This window comes from Petromyzon marinus, chromosome 30 (assembly GCF_048934315.1).
Source record: "Petromyzon marinus isolate PM22_M1 ecotype Great Lakes invasive population chromosome 30, UKy_Petmar_22M1.pri1.0, whole genome shotgun sequence".
Lineage (NCBI taxonomy): Eukaryota > Metazoa > Chordata > Hyperoartia > Petromyzontiformes > Petromyzontidae > Petromyzon > Petromyzon marinus.
This window is the reverse complement of record NC_133696.1, coordinates 2,571,083-2,598,836: the sequence shown is the minus strand read 5'-3', so window position 1 is coordinate 2,598,836 and position 27,754 is coordinate 2,571,083. Positions and strand designations below refer to the sequence as shown.

The 27,754-nt window shown below is 49.8% G+C and overlaps 2 protein-coding genes and 1 long non-coding RNA gene across 3 annotated transcripts in view; 1 reads left to right on the top strand and 2 right to left on the bottom strand.

Annotated features, from left to right (window-relative positions):
• LOC116947452 (MAP kinase-activated protein kinase 2-like) overlaps window positions 1–1,720 on the bottom strand; it is a 72,262-nt gene extending 70,542 nt beyond the window's left edge. The window contains exon 1 of the mRNA XM_032963208.2: window positions 749–1,720. Coding sequence (XP_032819099.2) covers window positions 749–958 — 210 coding nt within the window. The 5' untranslated portion in view covers window positions 959–1,720. The remainder of the gene's footprint in view (window positions 1–748) is intronic.
• On the top strand, window positions 1,183–22,908 carry LOC142929368 (uncharacterized). Its single transcript, XR_012945662.1, has 2 exons — window positions 1,183–1,254; window positions 22,755–22,908. It is a non-coding gene; the product is annotated as an uncharacterized LOC142929368 (long non-coding RNA).
• The window catches only part of LOC116947451 (interferon-related developmental regulator 1-like), a 27,456-nt gene continuing 19,474 nt past the window's right edge, over window positions 19,773–27,754 (bottom strand). The window contains exons 9-12 of the mRNA XM_032963207.2: window positions 27,270–27,404; window positions 22,819–22,947; window positions 22,044–22,139; window positions 19,773–21,588 (exon numbers count right to left, since the gene is read on the bottom strand). Of these exons, the coding sequence (XP_032819098.1) occupies window positions 21,508–21,588; window positions 22,044–22,139; window positions 22,819–22,947; window positions 27,270–27,404 (441 nt within the window). The 3' untranslated portion in view covers window positions 19,773–21,507. The remainder of the gene's footprint in view (window positions 21,589–22,043; window positions 22,140–22,818; window positions 22,948–27,269; window positions 27,405–27,754) is intronic.

Here is a 27,754-nt window from a genome sequence, read left to right as displayed (position 1 = left end):
GTCGTGCAGCGGCTGTGCGGCAGCGGAAGCGAACGGGAGAGGTTTTTAAGGCCGCTGGGCGATCACGCAGAGCGGGACTCGGCCACGCGTGAACCACCCACGGACATCGCGAGACGCGGTCCGTGCAAGCGTGCGAGTATAATGACGATGTTGTGATGTGTGATGGTTGGCGATGGTGGTGATCGTGCGTGATGGGAGAGACGCTGGCGATGGTGTGATGACGACAGTGGCGATGTTGGTTGAGCGTGTCTGATAGTGACGTTGATGATTGTGTGCGATGGTGATGATGGTGACCCTGGTATGTGTTGAACTTCTTTCGCACCGTACGTAGCCAGCGGTGCTAATCGGTTGGCTACGTCATCACTGCATGGTACGTGGCGATGACCATGTTATGTGTGATGATGTTACGTGTGATGGTGGTGGTGGTGATGTAACGTGATGGTGACGGTGGTTAATGATGGTGGTGATAATGGTGGTGGCACACTCGCGCACACAATCCCACCCCCTCCCCTAATTAATCGATTTTGTCTGTCTTGCCTTTACCCCAATGATCCCATCTTCACCGCGACCACCACCACCGTCCAAGTAACTCAATACAGATTGACACTCAGCATCCTTCAAAACTCTTAGCCACCACCCCCCTAGCTACAGAACCCATTATGTTGATCGGCGAGTGTCTCCACGAAAGCAAAGCCTCTCGCCGTTCCCCCCGTGTGACCCCCAAAGCCGAGAGCCATCCCCAACTCACCTTCACCGCGTATTTGTGCCCCGTCCCCTTGCTTGTGCACTCCAGGACCTTCCCGTTCACTCCGAGCCCCAAGACTTGTCCAGTGACCTGATAGTCATCAGTGAGCGCGTGTCTCTTGGTCTGCAGAGCTGGTCTCGGTTGACACTGCTGCTGCTGTTGCTGCTGTTGAGCGCCTATGCCCTGGACGTTTTGATTGACGTTGGTCCACATCGCTGATGAGACGAGACGAGGGCGCACAGAATCGCGCGCACGCAGCGCATATCCCGACCTAAGCCCAGCAGTCTCTCTCTCTCCCTCTCTCGCTCCGTGTGTCTCTCCGTCTCTCTTCACTCCCTCGGCAAGTGACAAGTGCTGGGCTGATCCAGGATCCGGGCAGCCAGGGGCGGAGGGGGGCGGTGGGGGAGGAAGAGAGGTGGGTGGGGGGGGTGCGCGCTTGACGCTGGACGCGAACAGCCACCAACTGTGCCCGGGTTTAGATTCTCGATGGAGAGCAACTTCTCTTCAGCGTGAGTCGTGACGACACGCGCACAGCACACAAAGACAGAGGTCCCCCGTATAGCCTGCACGGACTGTTGGGGCAAGTGCTGTTAGCGAGCACCTATGATGGCCGAAAAGGCGCACGAGGGGGCAGTGGATGGCCAGCACCACGCCCGGCCGCCTTTGTCTCCCCAGTGACGATGTTTACACGCCGCACCAGGTACTCATTGGAGGCTGAGTCGACCTAGGGTAGGCCCGGCACCGGTTCTGATAATCGTCATCGGCGTTGGCCGCGATCTGGGATCGAACTCGGGTCGTCCAGCGTCCGTAGCGCAGCGTGCTAACCGCTGCGCCACCGCTCGCACACACACGCGCAGACACACGCACGCACACACACGCGCAGACACACACACGCACAGACACACGCACGCACACACACGCACAGACACACGCACGCACAGCCGGGAGTCGCCCAATAGCGTAAGAGCGGTATAATCAGCTGATTGCTCAACCCCTCTCGAATACCCACCCACCTCCCCACTCTCTCCGTCTCTCCCCCCCCCCTCTCTCTCTCCCCGTGCCTCTCTCCCCATCCACGTTCCAACGAATCTCTCCTCTCTCGCTCACCCCCCTCCACACATCACTCCCCCCCCCCGCTCCTCTAGGCCAACCCCATTAACCCAACCACGAATCTTCCACGCTTCTTCCGACACAAATACAAACCCACCCACCCCATCCCCCGTCTGTTGGGTGTTCAGTTCAGGATGAGTCGACCTAGGGGTGGGGGGGAGCCCAAAACCGGTTGAGATAATCAGTCACCGCTGATGTTCGCCGTGGTCGGGAATGGAACTGCGACCGCTGGCTTGGTATCGCAGTGCGCTGACCATTGCACCACCGCTCTCCGGACGAAAAGAAAGCCATGCTGTATACATTATAAAGACATTTCCCCTGTGTAGCTTTTGTACACACGGTAGGGGCAAGTGCTGTTAGCGAGCACCTATTAAGGCCGGTCACGGCACACGAGGAAGTGGGTGACCAACGCCACGCCCGACCGCCTTTGTCTCACCATTGCTGACGTGCTTCCACACCGCCCTGCGCGCACTAACAAACGAGCGTGAACTACACAATGCATAGGCCTGGGTAAACAAAGAGTGCACACGCATACACATCGCAGTGCAGTCCTCCGCGTACACAACACATCGCTCTCCCGGCTACAGTCAATCAGCAGTCAAGCGCCATCACCACAGAGTGTCTTCCTCGTCTGCCCATCTCTGAATCTGCTGGCTGTGCCCATCATCGCTGGCTATGATCGTGGTGGTGATGATGCTGGCTGGCTGGCTGGCTGCGTTATCGCGGGCGTCCATTCCGTTACGTAAGCCGCGCGCGGCGCTCGCGTGGACTCATCGCGAATTCGCTGCGCGAGCGCGCGCCTCGAGTCGTGACTCGAACGCGCGCGGCTCTCGCGATGGAACAACACAAACAACGCTTCGCGCACCGGTACAATAACATTGCATGTGGCCTTAAAGAGAAAAAAACAACATTTTTTAACAGGCGACGTTTCGGCCAATTGCCCTTATGCCGGTAGATTTCATTTTTTTGCGTATGATGTTCGGGAGCTGATTGTTAACGTGGAGGAGGTCGCGCTAGCCACGACGAGAGGGCTCCAGGGGAGAGAGTTGGCGACGTTTGGCGATTGCTCCTCGTCCGTTGAAGGGACGCAGCCTGGAGTGACCGTTACTCTGCGGCCCGTTGCATGGGTTGCATGGGGATTGCATGGGTTGCATGGGTTGCATGGGTTGCATGGTCACATGGAGTGGCATGAGAGTTGGGGACTTGCGCTTTACACCAAAGCGGTCCGGTGAGAATTGCATTTAAAAAAATGTTTCCTGATGAGCAAGTCTTTAAATTGGCGCATGGATAGTTACTCTATCAGTAGATACTGAGTGACAGGCGAGAAACCCTTCACGAATCGCTGGCTCTGTTACGCGTGTGTTCGGGTTGAATCGCGGGCTGTTCGGCATCATGTCCGACGTTTCGCTTCACGCCCTAGAAGTTGTTTCGGTTCGTCGTCGAGAAGCACGTGGAACGCAACGTCGGGCAGATGTAATACGCGTGTCCGACGTTTCGCTCCGCGTCCGTGTATACACATCAGGGAAGCTATACACCACCGCTGGGAAGGCCTACGCGTGCTACGTGACTCTTGCAACTGCTGCTGCTGATGATGCTGCTGCTGGCAATACAATGGCAGCAGCAGGAGCAGACGAGCAGGTTGTGAATGGTGACACGGGGGGACGCGGCTGTGATTTAAGATATGCGTGTGGTGCATACATATAGTGTACTGTATGTGTAATGTATGTGTGTGTAATGTATGCGTGTGCTGGAGGGCTGTAGTGTAGTGGTAGCGCAGGGTGCTACCAGCAACACCAGTGACGATTTTCTGAACCGATCCTGGGCCTCCCCTAGGTCGGCTCAGCCTCAAATGAGTACCTGGTGTGGTGTGTAAACATCGCCGCTGTTGCTAGACTGTAAACATCTGCACGCCCTCGTGTGCCGTGCCGGCCTTCAGAGGTGCTGCTCGTTAACAGCACTTGCCCCAAAAGTCTGTGAGGGCTATACGGGGGATCTGTGTCTTTCTATATGTGTAGAGTGTGATGTGTGTATGCATGAGCAAGGCTGAGCTGCGTCGTGCTCGCATTACCGTAGCTGACGTGTGTGCCGGGCTGCGGGCTGGTGACTTCATTGCGTGACTGTGTTCAGCGACAGATGAGCGAGATAGGGGGCCCCTGAGCGTTGCATACACACACTCACACACACGTGTGTGTGTGAGTGTGTGTATGTACACGTGTGTTGCTTACACGTGTGTGGCGGTAGTGCAGTGGGGATCGGTCGCGCAGTGGTTAGCGCGCTGCACTTCGGACTGCAGACGACCCGAGTTCGATTCCCGCTCACGGCCAATACCAGCGACGATTATCTGAAACAGTCCTGGACCTCCCCTACATCGACTCAGCCTAAAATGAATACAGTAGCTGGTACAATGTGTAAACATCGCCACTGGGGAGACAAAGGCGGCCGGGCATGGTGCTGGCCACCCACCCCGTCGTGTGCCGTGCCAGCCTCTACCAGGTGCTCGCTAACAAACCTTGAGCCAACAATCTGTTAAGAGTCTCTTTGGGGGATGTTTGTCTTTGCACACGCATGGCCTCAAAGTGCACCTAGCCTGGCACAATAATTGCGGTGACGTCACCGCCAATGTATGTCGAACGACGGCCGATGTTTAAATGTAGGCTCTTCGCAAGAATTGCATGTCTTCGTTTGAGAGAGTGGCGATGCATCTGACGGCAGCTGTCCATCTGGCGCACTCGTTGCAGAAGCCACGTGTGCTGGGGGTCTGCACGTGAGGACACAAGTCAACCCGAACGAGACGATACCGGCCAATGCAGAAAATATAAAGCAGGGGAGAATCTGATCTGAATCTGCGGTATTGCTTGGAGGGTTGCCATTGTACAGACGCACATACACAGAGAGATATAGATGACGCACAGTCATTATGTCTGTGCGTGCGTGTTATGCCAATTCTCGGCCACGGCTAACGTCGGTTGCCAATAATATCCGAACGTGTACCGGGCCACCCCCACGTATAGCAGCACGAAGCTCAAACACCTAAAGAGAAGCAGCTGTTGCGGCGCGTGAACAAACGCGATTGGGAGACAAAGGCGACCGGGCACGGTGCTTGCGGACCGCACAAACCCGTTCGTGTGCCATGCCAGCCTTCATACAGTGAGGGGAAAAAGTATTTGATCCCCTGCTGATTTTGTACGTTTGCCCACTGACAAAGAAATGACCAGTCTATAATTTTAATGGTAGGTTTATTTGAACAGTGAGAGACAGAATAACAACAACAAAATCCAGAAAAATGCATGTCAAAAATGTTATAAATTGATTAGCATTTTAATGAGGGAAATCAGTATTTGACCCCCTCTCAATCAGAAATATTTCTCGCTCCCAGGTGTCTTTTATACAGGTAACGAGCTGAGATTAGGACCACACTCTTAAAGGGAGTGCTCCTAATCTCAGCTTGTTACCTGTATAAAAGGCACCTGTCCACAGAAGCAATCAATCAGATTCCAAACTCTCCACCATGGCTAAGACCAAAGAGCTCTCCAAGGATGTCAGGGACAAGATTGTAGACCTACACAAGGCTTGAATGGGCTACAAGATCATTGCCAAGTAGCTTGGTGAGAAGATGACAACAGTTCGTGCGATTATTCGCAAATGGAAGAAACACAAAAGAACTGTCAATCTCCCTCGGCCTGGGGCTCCATGCAAGATCTCACCTCCTGGAGTTGCAATGATCATGAGAACGGTGAGGACTCAGCCCAGAACTACACGGGATAATCTTGTCAAAGATCTCAAGGCAGCTGGGACCATAGTCACGAAGAAAACAATTGGTAACACACTACGCCGTGAAGGACTGAAATCCTGCAGTGCCCGCAAGGTCCCCCTGCTCAAGAAAGCACATATACATGCCCGTCTGAAGTTTGCCAATGAACATCTGAATGATTAAGAGGATAACTGGGTGAAAGTGTTGTGGTCAAATGAGACCAAAATGGAGCTCTTTGGCATCAACTCAACTCGCCGTGTTTGGAGGAGGAGGAATGCTGCCTATGACCCCAACAACACCATCCCCACCGTCAAACATGGAGGTGGAAACATTATGCTTTGGGGGTGTTTTTCTGCTAAGGGGACAGGACAACTTCACCGCATCAAAGGGACGATGGACGGGGCCATGTACCGTCAAATCTTGGGTGAGAACCTCCTTCCCTCAGCCAGGGCATTGAAAATGGGTCGTGGATGGGTATTCCAGCATGACAATGACCCAAAACACACTGCCAAGGCAACAAAGGAGTGGCTCAAGAAGAAGCACATTAAGGTCCTGGAGTGGCCTAGCCAGTCTCCAGACCTTTATCCCATAGAAAATCTGTGGAGGGAGCTGAAGGTTCGAGGTGCCAAACGTCAGCCTCAAAACCTTAATGACTTGGAGACGATTTGCAAAGAGGAGTGGGACAAAATCTCTCCTGAGATGTGTGCAAATCTGGTGGCCAACTACAAGAAACGTCTGACCTCTGTGATTGCCAATAATGGTTTTGCCACCAAGTACTTAGTCATGTTTTGCAGAGGGGTCAAATACTTATTTCCCTCATTAAAATTCAAATCAAATTATAACATTTTTGACATACGTTTTTGTGGATTTTGTTGTTGTTATTCTGTCTCTCACTGTTCAAATAAACCTACCATTAAAATTATAGACTGATAATTTCTTTGTTAGTGGGCAAACGTACAAAATCAGCAGGGGATCAAATACTTTTTTCCCTGACTGTAGGTGAAGCGCCACGGGGGCTTAAGAGATGTTAACTACCTCGCCTGGTATGCAGGGAGGAGGTGGTGGGCTCCGATCCTAACCCTGACGCCTGCTGCTGTATATTTGGAGTTTGCGCGTCTCTCTCTCATCATCATCACGGTGGCTAGGAGATGTTAACTACCTCGCCTGGTGTACAGGAGGTCGTAGGTTCGTCCCGACCCAGACGCCTGCTCTATATTTGGAGTTTCTGTGTCTCTCTGTCATTATCATCACGGTGGTTAGGAGATGTTAACTACCTCGCCAGGTATACAGGAGGTTCGTGGGCTCGATCCTTACCATGACGCCTGCTGCTGTTTATTTGGAGTTTGTGTGTCTCTCTCCCTGTGGTCGCGTGGATTTTTCTCCGGGTCCTCCGGTTTTTCCCTGCACATTTAGAATCAACAAATATGCGTTTAGAGTATTCGGCTGCTATACATTTCCATACGATAAGCAACTTCGTTGAGTTATCATTTGTGGCCAGGTCGCTTAAGAATAAGAGCCACATAGCTCAGTGGGTCCTTACCTGGTAAAATAAAATGAAAAGTTGAGTTTAGGCGCTCGTTGTCCGCACTCACCCCAAGTCCCACGCCTTGCGGGTCGTGTGGTGGTGGTGGTGGTGTGTGTGTCTGGTGGTGTGTGTGTGTGGTGGTGTGTGGTGGTGGTGTGTGGTGTGTGCGTGTGGTGGTAGTGTGCGTGTGGTGGTGGTGGTGTGTGGTGGTGGTGTGTGTGGTGGTGGTGTGTGTGTGTGTGTGGTGGTGGTTGTGTGTGTGTGGTGGTGGTTGTGTGTGTGGTGGTAGTGTGTGTGGTAGTGTGTGTGTGTGTGGTGGTGTGTGTTGGTGGTGGTGTGTGGTGGTGGTGTTTGTTGAGTGATAGTGTAGCGGTTAGCGCGCTGCGCTATGAACCTGGCGACCCGGGTTCGATTCCCGCTCACGGCCAACACCAGTGACGATTATCTGAACCGGTCCCGGGCCTCCCCTAGGTCGGCTCAGCCTCAAATGAGTACCTGGTGCGGTGTGTAAACATTGCCACTAGGGATTGGCGGTCGGGCGTGGTGCTGGCCACCCACCCCCTCGTGTACCGTTCCGGCCTTCATAGGTGCTCGCTAACAGTACTTGCCCCTACAGTCTGTAAAGGCTATATGGGGGATCTTTGATCTTTGGTGTGTGTGTGGTGGTGGTGTGTGTGTGTGTGGTGATGTGTGTGTGTGTGGTGATGTGTGTGTGTGTGTGGTGATGTGTGTGTGTGTGGTGATGTGTGTGTGTGTGGTGATGTGTGTGTGTCATACTCTTTGGTACTATTGGGTAAAGTCACGTAGGTGAAAATAAAATAACAAAAAATCACGACGTTTCGGCCACAACACAAGCTGCCTTCATCAGGTGAAGGGACGAGACTGTCACCTGATGAAGGCCGCTTGTGTTGTGGCCGAAACGTCGTGATTTTTTGTTATTTTATTTTCACCTCCGTGACTTTACCCAATAGAACCAAAGAGTATGGATCCTAGCAGTCACGAAAGCTTTAAATCTAGAATTGTGTGTGTCATGTCAGTCAGTCGACCCGTGGCACTTGGGTCTGCCCCGTGACCTTCCAGCGGGCGTTCGACACTTCACGTGGCCTCTAGGTGCACCTGGCCTGGCACAATCGTCGTGGTGACGTCACCGCCACTTAGTGGCGAATTGCAGTTGTTGTGTGTGGTGGTGGTGGTGTGTGTGTGGTGGTTGGATGGTTATTTGACCATATTTCACCGCGCGCGGGCTCGTGAGCTCACTTCCACGTGAGACGCCTCGCGTCGCTCGTGCAGTCTGATGGAGGAGACGGATCGGAGGGGATGATCAAGTCGCCACGGGGAATTGCAGGCGGGTGCGACCGGCTCATCGATTGAGGATAAGAAAGGAAGAGAGCCGAGGTGAGGGGGGGGGATAACTCGTCGGGGCAGGACACGTGGGTGAAGTGGTTTTAGCCAGGGCGCAATTCCTCACCGAGCATCTCCCAGGGTGTGGCCACGGTTGTGTGCGGAAGACGCTTGCACTGAGAAGGGGAGACACAAGAAGATCAGAAAGTCTATTGAGATGTGGTGGGTTGTGTGTGTGTGGTGGTTGTGTGTGGTGGTTGTGTGTGTGTGTGGTGGGTTTTGTGTGTGTGTGTGTGGTGGTTGGGTGTGTGTGTGTGGTGGTTGTGTGTGTGTGGTGGTTGTATGTGTGTGGTGGTTGTATGTGTGTGGTGGTTGTGTGTGTGTGATGGTTGTGTGTGTGTGGTGGTTGTGTGTGTGTGTGTGGTGGTTGTGTGTGTGTGTGTGGTGGGTTTTGTGTGTGTGTGTGTGGTGGGTTTTGTGTGTGTAGTGGTTGTGTTTGTGTGGTGGGTTGTGTGTGTGTGGTGGGTTGTGTGTGTGTGTGGTGGTGGGTTGTGTGTGTGTGTGGTGGTGGGTTGTGTGTGTGTGTGGTGGTGGGTTGTGTGTGTGTGAGGTTGTGTGTGTGTGAAGAATGTGGGGTGCGGTAGTGTAGCGGTAAGCGCTGCGCTGCGCTACGAAACCCGGCAAGCGCAGTTCCGATTCCCGCTCACGGCCACCAACACCGGTGACGATTACCCTAATTGGTCCTGTGCCTCACCTAGGTCGACTCAGCCTAAAACGAGTACCTGTGCGGTGTGTAAACACTGGGGAGACAAAGGCGACCGGACGTGCTGTTGGCCACCCACCCCCTCGTGTGCCATGCCGGCCTTCATAGATGCTACTCGCTAACAGCACTTGCCCCAACAGTCTGTACCAAGAACAGCGGGTACACCTGCAGGATTTGTTGAGCAGGCCTGACCACTTTATGCCAGCCAGAAGCTGGAAACCGGTCCAGATTAACATTTACTTAAACAAATGCCACTGTCTAACGTGAGCCCGGAAGCCAATGGACTACAATTATATTTGTACGTGTTCGGGGATTCAAAATGATGAGTTGGGTTCAATTATTTATTACCCAGAATCTCATATTATTTCACACAGCACGTGCCGTTCTGCACACTTAAGGGCGCGAGAAATCCAAGGCTATTAACGACGGCTGCTGCCAGGGTCTTCCATATCTGGGCCAGAGTTCAGAACGATTGCGTAGTGGAGCAACCACAGATCGGCCTGCCTTGGCTGGCACAGTCCCAGCGGTTTGAAAAAGGTCCGTGTTGATTTTAATGGAATTAGGGGGTTTGTTCAGAATCGGTTCAGATATCACCTGACAGTGATGTGAGCCTAAACGGGGAATTGAACTCAGATTGCCGGATTCGTAGTGAGCTAACCACAGCGTTACCGCTATACCCCAAATGAGAAATAACCTTGTAACATTATTATCGTATTTGTTTACCCAGGGGAGTTTTCAAGAATATCACAAAGATGCGTTTTTTGGGAGATAATTGTACTTCTACTTGTCAAAAGCGGAGAATTCAAGGCCACGGTGCAACCTACTTGATGTACTGCTGTCACGCTGCCATAACGCTGTTCTTGCCAGAAAGTGACGCCCCCCCCCCAACCTCTAAAAATGAGTGATTTTGGTGTAGACCGTGCCAATTATTTACCCATGACAGACTCACCGACCGCGTCTCTAGACACCTTTCACAACAGAGTCGTGCAATCGGAATGTTCGGGCAAATTCCACGAACGACTGCTTGGCCTCTCGCGTGCGGACGGAACCAGAGACAACCCAGCACGGCTGCTAGGGAGAGTTTGGTGGGGAGGGGGAGTGAGGTGACACTCATCACTGCCACTTCCTGGGCCACCATGTCCCGGCTTTGGGCCCACCGTCGCTTTCGCTTCCGAGAAGACGACGCGATTGGGCGCGTTCAGGGTGACTTGGTGGTCGCAGGCTGTGATGTCAATGTGATTTTTTTTTAAAACATTAACTAAATGTTTTATTTTATTTTACCAGGTAAGGCCCACTGAGCTATATAGTTTTTTTTTCAGAAGCGACCTGGTCACAAATGATAGCCCAGCGAAGTGGCTTATCACGTGGAAATTTATAGCAGCCAAATACTCTAAACGCGTGTCGATTCTAAATGTGGAGGGAAAACCCGGAGGACCCGGGGGAAAATCCACTCGGCCAAAGGGAGAGAGACACCGCAAACTCCAAATATATCTGTACCAAATGGAAGGGATCGGGATCGAACCACGGCCTCCTGCCTACCAGGCAAGGTAGTTAACATCTCCTAGCCACCGTGGTGCTCCTTTTAACTCACCACCCCCCCCCCCCTCCCTCGCCCGCCTGCCACCAACTCCCACGTTCCACACGCACGAGGAATCCGACGAGCTATAAAACTCTTTTCACAGATGTCCAGAGTCAGGGCCCAAGACACCCGGCCAGATTGAACTCCACAGCGAGCGGGCAGCCTCTGCTGTGCTCACCACGCACGCGACTCCTCCATCTATTCACAAACCCCTGCTGCCTTTCAAAATTCAATCAAGCCAACAACAGCTGTGACGCTTAATGCGCGGGCACGCACGAGCGCGCGTGCCCGCAACACGAGTATAACAGTGCATGGATTCTCATATTATCTGGATTATTGAGCTCACGGTGCTGCCTGCCACAGGACCGACACTTTCCCAAGCGCGCGCGTTGCAGTTAGCGAGTTCATGAAACTGTTGCTCCCAGTCGACGCGTTTTCTTTCGTAAGATTCGATACTTGAATCAGGGGCATAACTGAAATGCAAATTTCAATCACCAGGAGATGAATCAATTAGCAGGCTTTGAATAATTCCACCCTGTTTTTCATCCTTAACGATACACGCTATGCAAGGCAAATTACTCGACTCACCGATGCTGGAGGTCATACTGTATCTCGTTGTTTCTGCTTTGTTTTGAGGCAATGTATATAACCTAAGGCTGACCTTCCGAGATGTATTTTTTTCCATCGGAGGGGGCTATAATAGATATAATTTTAGATGTTGCTAGCTGTAAACACATACTCCACTATATCTGTACCAAATGGAATCTCTGTTGCTCTTCTGGATCGCAACTTTGAATTTACACATCCATCAGATAGCCCTCGCCTGTGCATCATTACAACTTTTGATTGAAAGCTTTCGTGACTGCAGGGATTCATATTCTTGGTTCTTTCGGTAAAGTCACGTACAGTGAGGGAAAAAAGTATTTGATCCCCTGCTGATTTTGTACGTTTGCCCACTGACAAAGAAATGATCAGTCTATAATTTTAATGGTAGGTTTATTTGAACAGTGAGAGAATAATACAAAAAATCCAGAAAAACGCATGTCAAAAATGTTATGAATTGATTTGCATTTTAATGAGGGAAATAAGTATTTGACCCCTCTGCTAAACATGACTTAGTACTTGGTGCCAAAACCCTTGTTGGCAATCACAGAGGTCAGACGTTTCTTGTAGTTGGCCACCAGGTTTGCACACATCTCAGGAGAGATTTTGTCCCACTCCTCTTTGCAGATCTTCTCCAAGTCATTAAGGTTTCGAGGCTGACGTTTGGCAACTCGACCCTTCAGCTCCCTCCACAGATTTTCAATGGGATTAAGGTCTGGAGACTGGCTAGGCCACTCCAGGACCTTAATGTGCTTCTTTTTGAGTCACTCCTTTGTTACCTTGGCCGTGTGTTTTGGGTCATTGTCATGCTGGAATACCCATCCACGACCCATTTTCAATGCCCTGGCTGAGGGAAGGAGGTTTTCACCCAAGATTTGACGGTACATGGCCCCGTCCATCGTCCCTTTGATGCGGTGAAGTTGTCCTGTCCCCTTAGCAGAAAAACACCCCCAAAGCATAATGATTCCACCTCCATGTTTGACGGTGGGGATGGTGTTGTTGGGGTCATAGGCAGCATTCCTCCTCCTCCAAACACGGCGAGTTGAGTTGATGCCAAAGAGCTCCATTTTGGTCTCATCTGACCACAACACTTTCACTCAGTTGTCCTCTGAATCATTCAGATGTTCAATGGCAAACTTCAGACGGGAATGTATATGTGCTTTCTTGAGCAGGGGGACCTTGCGGGCGCTGCAGGATTTCAGTCCTTCATGGCGTAGTGTGTTACCAATTGTTTTCTTCGTGACTATCGTCCCAGCTGCCTTGAGATCTTTGATAAGATCCTCCCGTGTAGTTCTGAGATGATTCCTCACCGTTCTCATGATCTTTGCAAGTCCACGAGGTGAGATCTTGCATGGAGCCCCAGGTCGAGGGAGATTGACAGTTCTTTTGTGTTTCTTCCATCTGCGAAAAATCGCACCAACTGTTGTCATCTTCTCACCAAGCTGCTTGGCAATGGTCTTGTAGCCCATTCCAGCCTTGTGTAGGTCTACAATATTGTCCCTGACATCCTTGGAGAGCTCTTTGGTCTTGGCCATGGTGGAGAGTTTGTAATCTGATTTATTGATTGATTGCTTCTATGGACAGGCGTCTTTTATACAGGTAACAAGCTGAGATTAGGAGCACTCCCTTTAAGAGTGTGCTCCTAATCTCAGCTCGTTACCTGTATAAAAGACACCTGGGAGCGAGAAATCTTTCTGATTGAGAGGGGGTCAAATACTTATTTCCCTCATTAAAATGCAAATCAATTTATAACATTTTTGACATGCGTTTTTATGGATTTTTTTTGTTGTTATTCTGTCTCTCAATGTTCAAATAAACCTACCATTAAAATTATAGACTGATCATTTATTTGTCAGTGGGCAAACGTACAAAATCAGCAGGAGATCAAATACTTTTTTTTCCTCACTGTAGAAGAAAAACAATAAAATAATAAAAATATAAAACAATAAAATAAAAACCGCCACTTTTTAAACACTTTCTTGCTGTGTTTTTCACAGCTGATGATGATTGCTGCTTGTGTTGCACTCGATACGTCGTGAGAATTTTATTATTTTATATATTTTTTTTATTGTTTCCCTTCTACGTGACTTTACCGAAAGAACCAAGAATATCATTATAACTGTTCATCAGCAACTCAGTCACGATCGCCGTACCTTATGCCAGCACGTGTCACCGTTACGTTACTCGCTCAATCAGTTTAACACGTAGTAGCAGGCTTTCGCGAACCAATATCATCCATAGTAGAGGTTGTTTTGGGTTAGATCGCGTAAATATATAAACGTGTCGTTAAACCCGCCACCACCCGACACAGCAAACTAGTAAGGTTTGTCACGTGAACAGAGCGTGCCAATTCGTCACTAGTAAAGCACACCGCTTGTGTGTTGGAGAGCCAAGCCACTTAGCCGCGCTTCGCTGCTCCTGCTCCCGGGGAAAGAGAGAACAACTGGGGGGGAGGGAGGGTGCGGGGTGGGGAACAAAACCCCGAACCGAGCGACCGAGGAGAGCGCACGGAGCGCGCGAGGGAGCAGGGGGCTGGTGTTGTATACGGCTGGCTCGCACCTGGATTGGAGTGAACCTCATTACGCACGACGCGCGGTGGACACAATCTTCACAGGTGCTACTCGCTAACAGCACTTGCCCCAACAGTCTGTTAAGGCTATGCGGGGGGTGATCTTTGTCTTTGTGTGTTCGCGCGCGCTGCGATTCGCCGTGGTGAAGACGCGGCCGCTTTTTTTTTCAGAATCAGAATCTTTATTTACGCTGGAGGAATCCGATGAGCTATAAAGCTATTTTTCACAGATGTCCAGTAGGGGCGCGGGGTCAGAACTTTACAACGACAAACAATACATAAACACGAAAGGAGTGCAGAGTATAGAAGTAAACAAATCACTTTAAAAATATATATAAAAAGGAAACTAAACTTTTAAAAAAATCTTACCAGGTGAAGCCCACTGAGCCATTAGCTTGTTTTTTCAGAAGCGACCAGGCCAAAACATTATGACTCGACAAAGTGTCTTATCACGTGGAAATGTATTGCAGCAAAACCATCGAAATCAATCGTGGATAGTGCGCTCGCCGCTTGTTGCAGAGGTTCGCGGCTCGTGGGCCATCGGCCGCCCTGCTTAATACTGCGGTTGTGTGTATGAACCGGAAACATACCACTGGTGCTACTGCTACTATGCACCGCTTACTTTACTCACAGTGAAGATTGAAAACTCATTTCTTTGCAACTGCTGTTTGTGTTTAGCTTGTTGTCCTTCCTCCGCACCTCCAAATTGGCACGGTGCGAAAAAAGTTCAACGTACACACATAGAGTGGACGTGAAAGATGCCGTGACGTCATTCACAGGAATTATGCCGATGTGTGGTGACGACTTCACAGCCCCAAGTGAAACGATTGGAATTATAAATAGTGACCATCGCCCCCCTCTCCCGCTACCGCGAAAAACTTGGCAAGACGCTGCTGAAAAATAGCAACCTGCTGACCTCAGTTCGTTTCCCGGTCATGGCGAATACAGTTTGAGTCACGAGCGATAATCTGAATCTGTTCCTGGGCCTCACCAATTCACGAACCTGCCCGGCCTGACAGGCGTGGTGAAGTATGGTCAAACAATCAATCAACGCAGAAGTTGGAAGGCCGTCGTTCAACAAAGCTGCGAATTAAAACGATATATATAAAAAAAACTGTACGCATCTTTTCCGCGTGCTGAAATAAATAAACTGAACGGCACTGTCTTTGTACAAAGATGGCACTGTCATCCGAGAATGACTGCCAACAATACATGTAGTTAGTTGAGGCATTTACCCGATATTCATGAAGACACATTTACGATGTCCGCGACGGCTTGGGCAGTCCTTCATTCAGAAGTGGATTCACCATGGCCGATGAAAATGATGGTGATTAAACGGTATATACATATATAGCTATTAACCACCCATTCTCGCTCCACCGCTTTCCCATAGCAGCAGAACCAATAACGCTGGCACTGCAATAACTCATGTTGGTGCATCTGTTCACAATAACTTTAGGCGTTCTATGTGCAGGCAGCGAACGCATATTTGAAAGATTTTAATGCAATCTGGTCATTGAGTCATCGCCTGCCAAAAAGTCTAGCAAGTGGTTTAAGACCGAAACTGGAGGATTTCTCCACAACTCTGGCTGTCGCCTGATGAGACTGGTTGTAATTACTGGCAAAACGTCGTGCTCGTATTGTAAATGTTGTGGGTTTACTCTCCAACACACCGGTGTGCTGAACTTGTAATGAATTTGGCACGTTTTGTTTACGTGACAAACCACCCGGCTGTGTCGGGTGGTGGCGGGTTTAACGACACGTTTCATATTTACGTGATATCACCCGCAAAAATCTATATTATGGATAATATCGGTCGCGAAAGCCGACTACGTGTTAACATTATTTAAAAGGACGCGCGCACATTCTATTTGACCAAAGCATCAGTCCAGGAAGGCCGCACTTGGCTGGCTGCTGCTGCTGATCTCAGAACCTCGTGGTTCGAATTCCGTTGACGTGCAGGAGGTGAGAAGTACATGTTGAATTCATTCTCTTAAGTTGGGCATTATTATTATTGTGCGACTGACAAAACCCAGGCGATGTATAATGTCTTGGAAAGAATTAAGGAGGGTCCAAACCCGAGCAAGCAGTTGCACCAGTTGGTTACATGCTACTATATGCTACACTGAAAACTACTTAATTTGACCAGGTAAGGCCCCAACTTAGCTACGTAGCTCTTTGTTCAGGAGCGACTTGGCCATCACAAACGATAGCTCAACGAAGTGGCTTATCGCGTGGAAATATATTGCAGCTAAAATACTCCACGAAACGCGTGACGTTGATTCTAAATAGTCGTGGCGCAGAAGAAAAATAAACCCCCACGCTCTGCCCGGCAGAACACGAATTGTGACCACGAGGAGATGATTGGCCAACCGCTTCGTAACTCTGACACAGGTGGCAAACAAAGACAAAGATCCCTCGTGTAGCCTGTACCAGACTGTTGGGGCAAGTGCTGTTAGCGAGCAGCAGCAGCAGCAGCTAGGAAGGCCGGACACAGGTGGCACACGCAGCGTGGCGATGCTGTGCCGACTCTCCTCGGACCCCGTTCTGAAACTTGTCTGGTTTTTAACATTCACCCAGTCATGGGCTCCGATGCGCGCCCCCGGTATTAATAGACGCACGCGTACAGCCGCCGTCGTCTCAATCCACTGCAAGATTAGGGCCACCCCACGGCCTGCAGGGCATGGGCTACGAGGTGGGGGTGGGGGGTTGACCATACTTCACCACGCTGGGGAGTGTGGGTTGGAGAAGATTAGGCGTAACGACACGGGAGCATAGAAGAACAACGGATTTTGCTGCACTGTACTCTGCCTCCCACAACGTGGCACCACGCAGCTTATAACACCTCTCATGCACGGCGGTCGCCCATTCAAAAAGCACTATCCAGCCGCAGGGCTGCTTAGCTTCTGAGGTCTTAACGAGATCGGGGCGCAAAAACCCCGTTGTTGTCCTGTACTTCTGTGCTCTCTATACCGCTCACCTTCACCAACCAGCACGAAACAGTGTGGTCAACTAACCCCCACGACCCATCACGGCGTGGGGAGGCCCTCATCCAGCCGTGGATTGACAATGGGGTTCCACGTGGACATTTACAAACATGCCCGTGGCATACAGGGCCCGACATAAATTAACTGGCATGGCATCATTAGACGTAAGACACTGTGTGGCGGTGTCAAATACAATAAATTTGAAATGGATTTTGAATCGGGGAAAAAAATGCCCTAAGGCTGACATCATTGCTTTCTGGAATTAAACTTCAACTGCTTAAATGTCACCAGCAAAAAAAAGATTATCCACTGCGGTCTAAATATCCCCTTTCCTGAAACGTGAATCCGATGCGGTGGGTTTTTTTAAACCAGTGGTGAGGGTTTCAGTTCACAACTTACGGGACCTGGACTGGTAGTCACAGGAACGAAGCGTTGCTGTGACTACACAGACGAGACAAAGATCCCCCGTATAGCCTTAACAGACTGTTGGGGCAAGTGCTGTTAGCGAGCACCTATGAAAGCAAAAACGGTACACGAGGGGGTGGGTGGCCAGCACCACGCCCAGTCGCCTTTGTCTCCATAGTGGCGATGTTTACACACATCAGGTACTCATTTGGGGCTGAGTCGACCTAGCGGAGGCCCAGGACCGATTGCCCGTGAGTGGGAATCGAACTTGGGTAGTCGGGTTCATAGCGCAGCGTGCTAACCGCTACTCTACCGCTCCCCACTGTGACTACACACACACTCACACAGCCGATGACTTCGCTGAACAAAACCACATTGGTGCTTGGAAAAAATCGGCACACATTTTTTATAAATTAGTCATTGTTGACAAATGTTCAGAGGTTGGGCTATGATGCAGGCAGGAAGTGGCTTGGCATTGAAATGTCACAGGGTCTCGAACATCCCTCAATGTCCTCTACCCTGCAACCAGGACAACTATGGAAGAGCCGAACAAACTCATTGTGGCGAGATGTTAACACCCTCGGCCTGGTGTTCAGGAGGTCGTGGGTTTGAGCCCTCCCCTGACGCTTGTATATTTGTAGTTTGCGTCTCTCTCTCCCCGTGGATTTTTTTCCGGTTCCTCCGGTTTTTCCCTCCATATTTAGAAACATGCGTTTGTTGTATTTGGCTGCTATAAATTTCCGCACGATAAGCCACTCTGTTGAGCTATCATTTGTGGACAGGTCGCTTCTAAAAAAATAGCCATATAGCTCAGTGGGCTTTACCAGGTAAATCTACGTGCGGTTCTTAATGAGATTAAATGTTTGCTCGGGAAATACAACTGTAAATTAAAAGGTCAGGTTTAGAAATCATCATGCTCAAACCTTGTCTATTCACCTCTTGTTTAAGGCCTCCCCACACCATTACCATTACTAACGGGCCTGCGATGCCACAATCTACCTCACTCCTGCACATTAACTGGTCTCATCACTCCATCTCTGCGGTAGTGACTCTCTCCAGCGCGATGTCTCCTTCGGTTGCCTTTCCACCACCAGCTTGTCCGTATGCCGTCATCCCTTACAGTCCTGACCCGTCCTGCCCAATGCCGCGAATTTTCCTTAAGGCAATGTGTCTATCACCGATTTGAAATCTTTACCTTACCCATACGCTGCTCATTCTCTCGGTGCAATGTCAGCCAATGTTTCTGCTCCACATCGTAGCAGGTAATGTGTACCGAATGAAAACGTTTTTTTTCATTAAGTCATGGCAGGCATGTTGCTTTTCATTATCACATTCGGATTTCCATTAAAGGGCTCCAGCCTCCAAAGGATGACCTGGGGATCGCTGGCGATGCGTTACGCTGACTTCCCCAGCGGCCCTTGGGGTTCATTGTTATTTGGTGCTGGGCACCGGTTGCTCGATTCCAGGCCGTGTCGAGGTGATGCCCCCCCTCCTCTACCTCCCTCACGGCTCCCTGCCATGACTCAACCCACTCTCATGCATTTATTTTTTGGCAGCGTCTCGAGATGCTATTGCATTTAGGCGCGATATACATTCAAATTGTTGCTGGTGGCTGTTGGTGAAAGGCTTGGATTGAGAACTGCATCCGTTTCCACCCAAATGTCATTGTATATCAACTCATACCTGAAATCTCCATCCTCGCATTTCAGTCACGAGTACGTCATTCCACTTAACCTAGATTTTACATTTTAGATATGAACCGACACCAGTTCACAGGTCCACTCTTACGAAATATGCCGCAGGGTCTTTAACGTCGTCCACTATTGCAGTTTATGGCGAGTTTTGCCAAATGTTTACACAGATTTTAAGCTAACCAAGGAATCATGATTGTTGACTTTGTGCATGCACGAGGCTGTTCAAACACTCAGGACAGCTCGCAGGGCACGCGTAGCTAACACTGCAGCCCATGAGGTGTGACTCAAAGCAAAACAATTGCCACCTCAATGACTAGCACAGGACAAGGTCCCGCATACACAAACTAACTAAAGACAAATACCCCACGTATAGGCTTAACAGACTTGGAGCAAGTGTTGTTAGCGAGTTGCACCTCTGAAGGCCGGCATGGCACATAAGGCAGTAGGGGCCTACGCCATGCTGCCTTTGTCTCCCTAGTGGCAATGTTGAATCATCACACCAGGTACTCATTTGAGGCTGAGTCGACCTAGGGGAGGCCCAGGACCGGTTCAGATAATCAACACTGGTGTTGGCCGTGAGCGGGAATCAAACTCGGTCGCCGGGTTCATAGCACAGCGCGCTAACCACGACACTAAACTGTGAACACACACACACACATTTGTGCATTGTTTTAAAATACTAACAGCAGTACCACGTGGATCGATTTGAATCTAAAAGCTACGTTTATTTTGCTCTGCGCTGGAGCTTATGGTAAAACGTTTCCAACACAAAGATGCGGTAACAATGGAACAATTTTATTGATCTGATATAATAAATATTATTTTCAAAAACATAACCTGTTCTCTTAACATTAGAATATTCACGCTTTCGGTTTTTAAATGTAATTACACTCAACGTAGCTTAATGTCACTCCTTACAGCATGTAAAAATTACGTCAAGTGATGGAAGCAAAAATTCTTACATAAAAAAAGCAGGCATGTATTCGCTCGTTCTCTCAGTGGCAACAATGTGCATTGAAAGTGTCCCACGTGACTGAACGGTGACAACCCCAGGGGGGTTGCCGGACGATTAGAAAACGAACATCGAGGCGAATCAAAGAGACTATAATCACCCCTTGCGAGGCGATCAAATTCCACGGTTCATAATTGCATTTTAAAAGTTTTTCCCATGTTTTTAACACTCACGATTGTGTTTTTTGTGAGATAGTAAAGCAGCACATTGTTGCAAAAGCATTGTCGTGTGCAGAGCACCATTCTCATAAAGGCCCCATCAAGATTACGCTAGAATCACACGCTCGCTAAAGAACTTACGCTGTTTAAAGAGGGGAATTTATTTTTGGTGTTGCTCAGAAAATAATCAATAAACCGGGTAGCAATCACACCCTAAAAAGCTGCTTAAATCTAATATTCAAGTAAAATCGTGTTATGACGACAGATATGGCTGGAAAGGTGGTTAGAAAATCTACTTTTATCTGCATTTTTTTTTACACAATGAAACAACAGAGTGAAAGACAAACTGTCATTACCACAGGATGTTTAACGACCCCAAATAGTCGGGTGTTTACACATCGGTTATTCTGTAGCCCTGCTGCAATGGGTAGCTTGTTGTTATTACAACACAAAAAACAAAGTTGTTACAGTACGAAATTTACACAAGGTACCCAAAATAAAATTTGCCTTCACCGAAATTATTTTCATTGGGAGTCGTTATAACGGGATTTTACTGCATTCATCACAATGCCCACATTTATCAGAATCCGGTAGACGCAACGCCAAACGTACGGCACTCTGTCGACGATTCCCAAATATCGTCCCTTTATGCTCGAGCATCAAGGGGCAGCACCCCCCCCCCCCAAGCCAACAAAACAACGTGCCAACTAAGTTGCCCCCAGAGTAGCACGCGGTCCCCCGCCTATGCCTCGTTCACGACAGCATTCATTTCAACAGCTGACAAGGGGGGGGCCGCCTCCCGTCGTTCGCGGTGGTTCAAACCATCGACCCGAACGCTGCGAGGAACCTTCAACGCAGTATAACACTGGCTGGTCCGAGCGATAATAATTTATAAAGATCACACAGCTACTTGTCGATACCGTTAAACAATGAGAACATCTTGAGGTGGCGGGGGAGGGGGAGGGCAAAACGCACTTCACAGCGACTTAAAACGGAACAAGCGTCTTGTCTAATTGCCCGTTAAGAAAGACGCCAAGTGTGGAACCCCAATCGAGTGCACTGCTTGCGATGACTTTTTTTCTATTTTTTTTTTTTTACCGCGAGACCAAGAGACAGCGAGTGGGACAGCCCAAAGCCCCTGCGCATGCAAAAACGTGCCGCCGTCGCACCGTCGTCACGTCCACACGCGGCCGTGGCAGCGGTGCGGCGCAGGTGAAGGTTTTTTATTTATTTATATAAAATAAAATGAACACCTCCCGCGCCTCTCAGACGACGTCCGCTCGCTTGTCCCGCATCTTGCTGCGCGCCTTCGTGCGCGCCTTGAACGTCGCGGAGTTGAACATGTGCTGGCGAGGGGGAGGCGGGGTGGGCGGTAGGGAAAAGGGAAAAATGAATTGCCATTAAAAGCCACGCTCGCGCTGGAATAAATCCTTTATTTATAACAAAAGTGACAAGCCATTGAGTCTTGAAATCGCTTTTTCAACAGAGTCTAAGAGTGGGGTTTTTTTATGGTACCCTTATGTAAATAATTTATATGAACAACCACTAACCAACCACCACTCACGTGTCGAGCGGAAGTTTTGGCTCTAATTAACCCACAGCTCAGGACGGCAGGAGGGGGGGGCGCTTTGCAAGTATTCGGCCAAGGGCAATCCCTTACATGCTGGCAATACTCTCGACTGTGACCATAAATGGGCGTGCATAGTGTGCAAGCCAGATGCAACGGTCGGACTGGGGTGCTTTCGCAAATCTCTGCTCCCCTCTGCGCGGCACTGTGCTGGAAGAGAGCGCGCAAACTCACGCGCTCGAAGCGAGAGATTTTCGTGGTCTTCAACATCGACGGGTCCAGCAGCAGAGGAGGTCCCAGCTCAAAGATGTCCCGCAGCAGTTCATTCTCCTGGACAAAAATGTATATATTTAACAAGGCTCGGCAGAAAACAAACAAAAAAAACACACAACACATGACAATTTTAATTAAATTCCTTCACAACGGTTTTGGCTTGTAATTGAACTAGAGGACGATCGTTTTTTGGTGGTCGATGGCGTGCGTTGTACGCCCCCACACACATGCACAGCAATTGAGAGCCGTTCATGAAGACCTGGGAACAGTCACCCAGCCCGCATGATAGCCTTGTTTAAAAGGCACTTTCCTTCATTTAATAATTGTACAACAGGGCGGGAGTGAGCGAGCTTATAAGGTAGCACTCATTACACACAATTTCTTGCCACAAATGAACCGCAATAGCGCTGGCTGATCTTGTCATGTAGCATAAACCATTATATTAGCTCCAGTCATCCTCACAGCGGCTTTTGGCTAGTCATCCAACAAAGACAGTCATCGCATCGCACGCTTTGTGATGCCCTTCTGCGGCCGTCTGGAACGCTCTTCCTTCCGTCATTAGGAAGCGACTGGAGCTGTGCACTTTTAAATGTATATTGAAAACTCATTTCTTTAGAACTGCTTGTTGTTGTGTTTAGTTTGTTGCTGTTCTTCCCCCGCACCTCCCATTAGCACGGTTGGCTGTGCGCGGTGCGAAAGAAGTTCAACGTGCATACACACACACGCACGCACACACCTGGAGGTGCAGCCGGACCCCCGAGCCCAGCGCGTCCTTGAACGCGTCGTACGTGCGCTTCCTCAGCCAGCTGTCCACGTAGATGCACTCCGGCCCGAAGCGTATCGTCTCCGACGGTGCCTCGCCCTCCTGGGCAACGCAACAAATGGAAAGCCAACAACATAAGGAGGCTTGCCAAGTGACCGACGGGGAAACGGGCCCCTTGCTGGCTGACAGTGGGCGGCAGTGGCGCCGAGTGTGGAGACCAGTTTGGGAGTTTTGAGACTGTTGCACGTTCTACATTAATGATACAAACGCAAGCTACGGCGAAAGGGTCAAAACGAAACACATTTTGCCTTCAGCAAGGGGAAGAAGAAGCGACGGTGTTAAGATACACAACCGGTTTTTTTTTGTTGTTAATCCAATAAACCTTCAAAAGCATTTCTCTTTGTTTCAGCGGGGGAGGGCGCAGGAAGCGAGCAGCAACTCGGCATGGCTTATATCTTCCACCAGCACTGCCAACAGACAAGGGTTGGGCTGAAGGGCAACGAATGACCTATTGATTTATCTTAAAAAGTGCATTCAGCCACAGCCACCGGGGAACCACGGCTGTGGCCCGAGGAGGCCCCTAACAGTAAACATCATGCACTCTGCAGGCTCGTGGCTTCATTGCACCACAAACGCTGCCCTAGTGCACTCGCCGCGATCATTTTTCAGATTCCACAAAAGACGTGGTGGGGGATGGGGGGGGGAAAGCGGATGGGGGTGATGGTGCACGGGTGGGCGAAAATGAATACGAATGTGCGGCAGTACAGCCATATTGCTTAACCTTTGTAAAGGACACTGGAAATGGAGCTGCCGAGCAGCGCCGGTGAACTCTGGTTACGCAAGCGGCGTGTCCCAGCGTGACACTCGTCCACATTGACGCAATGCCCTGCCCCCCCCCACCCACCAATCCCCCACCCTCCCCGGTACAGTGGAGCCGCCGTGTATGTTTCACATGAGCACTCACAGCTAATCGGCGGAGGAGTGCCGCCCATTATGTGCAGGGACCGTACAACAATCTCATGTTCTGTCACTGAATGATATATAAAGTCGTCCCTCTTTCAATATACTGCTGGTGTGAAGGTCTCACACCATGTTGGATAAATCGGGAGTTGTTTGGTCATACTTCACCGCGCTGGTTAACGTGGGGGGGGAGGGGGGCTGGTGAAGAGAGTAATATGTAACTCTCCACCGACGTGAACTGTGGCTGGAAATGCAACCTCCGTAGCCGTGGTGTTCACAGTGCAGCGCGAAACCCACTGCACCATCGCTGCACTGCAATGGCCGCACCCCGCAGAAAACACGTACATCCGTTCATATATTCAGTTGTAAATCGGTCATACGTGGGCTCACCATAATCTCCTATTTACAGTCCTATGCCAGTGGTGGAAATTCCATGTGCTTATGGTAGGGGTAAGTTCATCTACAAGTTATGAATACCTATTGTGAGTATTTTTTTTTGACCAATTATCTGTTATGCGTTTTAAAAATTGTTTTTCCACACAATGATTGCCTGGGATATAAAAAAGTGGAAATATATAAATACGTATGATAATTAATAATTAACAATATGGTGATAACCAGCACTGGTTCATTCCTTCATCAACCCGTACTGACCAGCTTGGCGAAGTGTGGTCAAATAACCCCAATAACCGACGCAATCTGCAAAAGCTTTTGTCCAGCAGTGGACTGGCAAAGGGCTGTAAATTGATCAACACTGATGCTAGCCATGTCCCAGAACCGAACTCAGGTCACCGGGTTCAAATGGCAACGCGCTAACCACTGCACCACCACTCCAACACATATAATTGTAAATGTCAAAACATCTGAACTCCGCAGAGATGAAGGGCTGAGTCAAGCATTAACCAGGACTTGAACCCGTTACCTTCTGTTTGCGAGCCGCGTATCTTCGCTACTGTGCCATCAGATCACAAGAGTGCATACACATAAACAAAATCCGCGTTTCTATCGCCAGAGACTGACAATATTTAAGACTGTAAAATGACAATGACATTAAACAAGTGGAATCAACAACCCACGTCAATGATATTCTACTGCCATGCATTAATTCCTTGCATCACTGGTTCATCCGAGCCATTTGCTTGGCTGTATCCACTGGAGTGGACGGATGGACCACTAGGTGGTGCTCAGGATACACAGAGACCAGGACAATACATGCCATCAAAGGTTAACCTTAACATAACCCAATAAAAACCCCCACAAAACTATATTATCTAAAAGAGTAATGCATCAATCATAGCTGTCATGATACAGACTCGAACTCTCCAGTCAACCAAGTTGAGTGTTTTTTATTATTATAACATTTTGGTCTTTCCCACCTCCGATTTACTCCAATTGCAGAAATATATAATTCAATGGCAGGAGAAAAAGAATCCATTCGGAGACCCAGATTAATTCGGCACTGCTGAAACCCAAATTCGAACCCAGAATTCTCAGCGGTGCAGGCTCAGCGCTCCGACCGCTCGAGTCACCCGACCAGCAGCAGCTGCTGCAGTCGGCCAAGTTTAACGGACGCGCTACGACTCGAGTTTACAACCCTGAAATAATGGTACCGCTCTGAAACGCACACGCTCGCACGCGTTACAAGAGACGTGGTTGACATTTTTTGTTGCCCACCAAGTCAAGGTCACGCAGGGCACGCAGCCAGTACCAGTGGCACGTGCAACCGCAATCCCCTTTAATCCACGGCACCGCATTCATCTGGAGAACGCGACGCGCACGCGCGTCTAGCCAACGGCAAGCAGGTACTCACTCCAGGAATGCCGGCTCCGACTGCACAAGCCACTGTCCATTATTATAAGAGCCTGCTTATAAACCGCGTTCCAGGGCACAGAGGCTGTCTATATTTAACAGCGGCACACTCAACTCTCGCCTCCCCCGCCCCCCCACACAGTCGCTGAACACCACTCGCATTACCACGAGATGCTCATTCCTACAGGGATGGACAGTGGGCATGGGGAGGAGGGTGTGGGGGGTCCAACACAAACTACGATGCCAACCCTCATGCCAATTGGACTCGCCCACTAGCCAATGGTTATGGGGGCGGGGGAACAAAGTGGCCAACTGAGCGAGCTACCCAGCTAGCAAGCTTCAAGGCAAATATTTTACCTGCTATCTTTTCGAGCGCATCAATAACAACGACCCTCTTGGCAAGAACGCAACGGAAGAAGAAGAAGGGTGTGTGTGGTATTCGATTGCGAGTAAACAAAAGCTCCGAGAGCAGACAAGGGAGGGCGCGCGCGTGTCAGGCCGGTCTGTCTCCAGGAAATAAAAAAAAATCCCACACCCCCCCCCCGCCCGCCCCCAAAAAATGCGTGCAGTTTCTCTTTTACGTACGGGTCATATGGTGGTTGGAACAATTATGCAATTCTGAGAAAGGCCTGTCTGAAACTATACATCTCAAATGAAACAAGCTATTGAAATGATAATATACATGTAATCTTGAATAGCAAGGTGACATCAACCATCTGGTGCACATTATGCACACATCCCACATCCTCACGATGACCCCCCCCCCACCCCGTCAACTCGAGGCTGCTACGATTTTAGCTTTTTTATATTTAAGCTAAAATGATAGCAAGGCAACTGTATGCTGGTTCCATTATTATAATTAGGGATCATCACTCAAGTACAGCCATCATTGCTCTGCTGCTGCTTTGTGAGATCACGCTTAGTTTAGGCCTTTGGATATTTTTAGCCGATGGCTATCACAAAGCTGTGTACTAAACATGTGCAAGGATGGTGATGTCATCCCGGCATGCAAAGAATGCTGGGATTCCGGCTATGGTTTGCCATTGAAGGCAACTGTGCATTTTTTTTTCATTTCATGCTGGCTGCTGAATTTCCTCTTTATCTACAAGTTTCTTCAATTCGGTTTAGTTTAAAACAGCAAGTTAGAAGAGGCCCTCATCTAGCAGCGATTGCCAAAAGGCTCCCTTACGTCCTTTGTCAACTTAAAAATATATATTGTAATCGTGATCGTCATCCCACATCTGAGCCGAGCCAGCACGGCCGGGGCTGCTCACGGTATGGGTGTTTTTTTCACCGAGCTATTTGCTGTGCCAAGCCGGAACAAAAACTATGATCCGCTGGCTCCGCTGGCTTCACAGGAACATCTGAATCTGGCCGAGGAGGGGGGGCAAACAGGGCCAGGGGACGGGGCGAAGGACTTGTTCATTGCACGTAACGTCAGCGGCACAGCTCTCGGCTCCCGCAGTCGAAAAACAACCTGACGCCGAGCTGCGCCGGGGACTGGCTCGCCACAGCCCTGGGGCGGCTCGGTCGCACGGCGCAAAAGATGCATCGGAGGGCACAAAACTCAAACCGTACGGCAGCGTGAAAAAAACGACGACTCAAGTGTCCACAAATTCGGTTTAACACGACGGCGGTAAAAAAAAATACGGCACCTCGACGGCCTTGAGGACGTCGCGGAAGATGGCGCGCTGCTTGCGGCGGTCGGTCTTGGCGCGGGATTTGTTGCCGTCGGTGGCCAGGTCCTTGAGTTTGTCGCACAGCTCCTCCACCCCCACGTACTGGAAGTCCTGCAGTGGTCCCGCGGGTCAGTGGCCGCCCCCCCCCCCCCCCAAAAGCCGCACATCATAGGGAGAAGACACAAGAGAATAATAGAGTCATACATCAAGGCACTTTGCGCTTCAACCTGCCCCCCCCAATTCACGACCCCGAGGAGGACGGCTGTAAGCAGATCTCACAAATGCCCTGCCGACACGCTGAGACTCGGTCTGCGTACGTACCGACACCGGTAGGGAGGGGGCTTTCTATTGGCTCTCGTCACACTCCAAGGGGGACTTTATTCACTTATTTTGGGGACCAAATATTATGAAGTGTTTAACATGATACTGAAAGACATTTAGATATTTAAGCTGAAATTGCT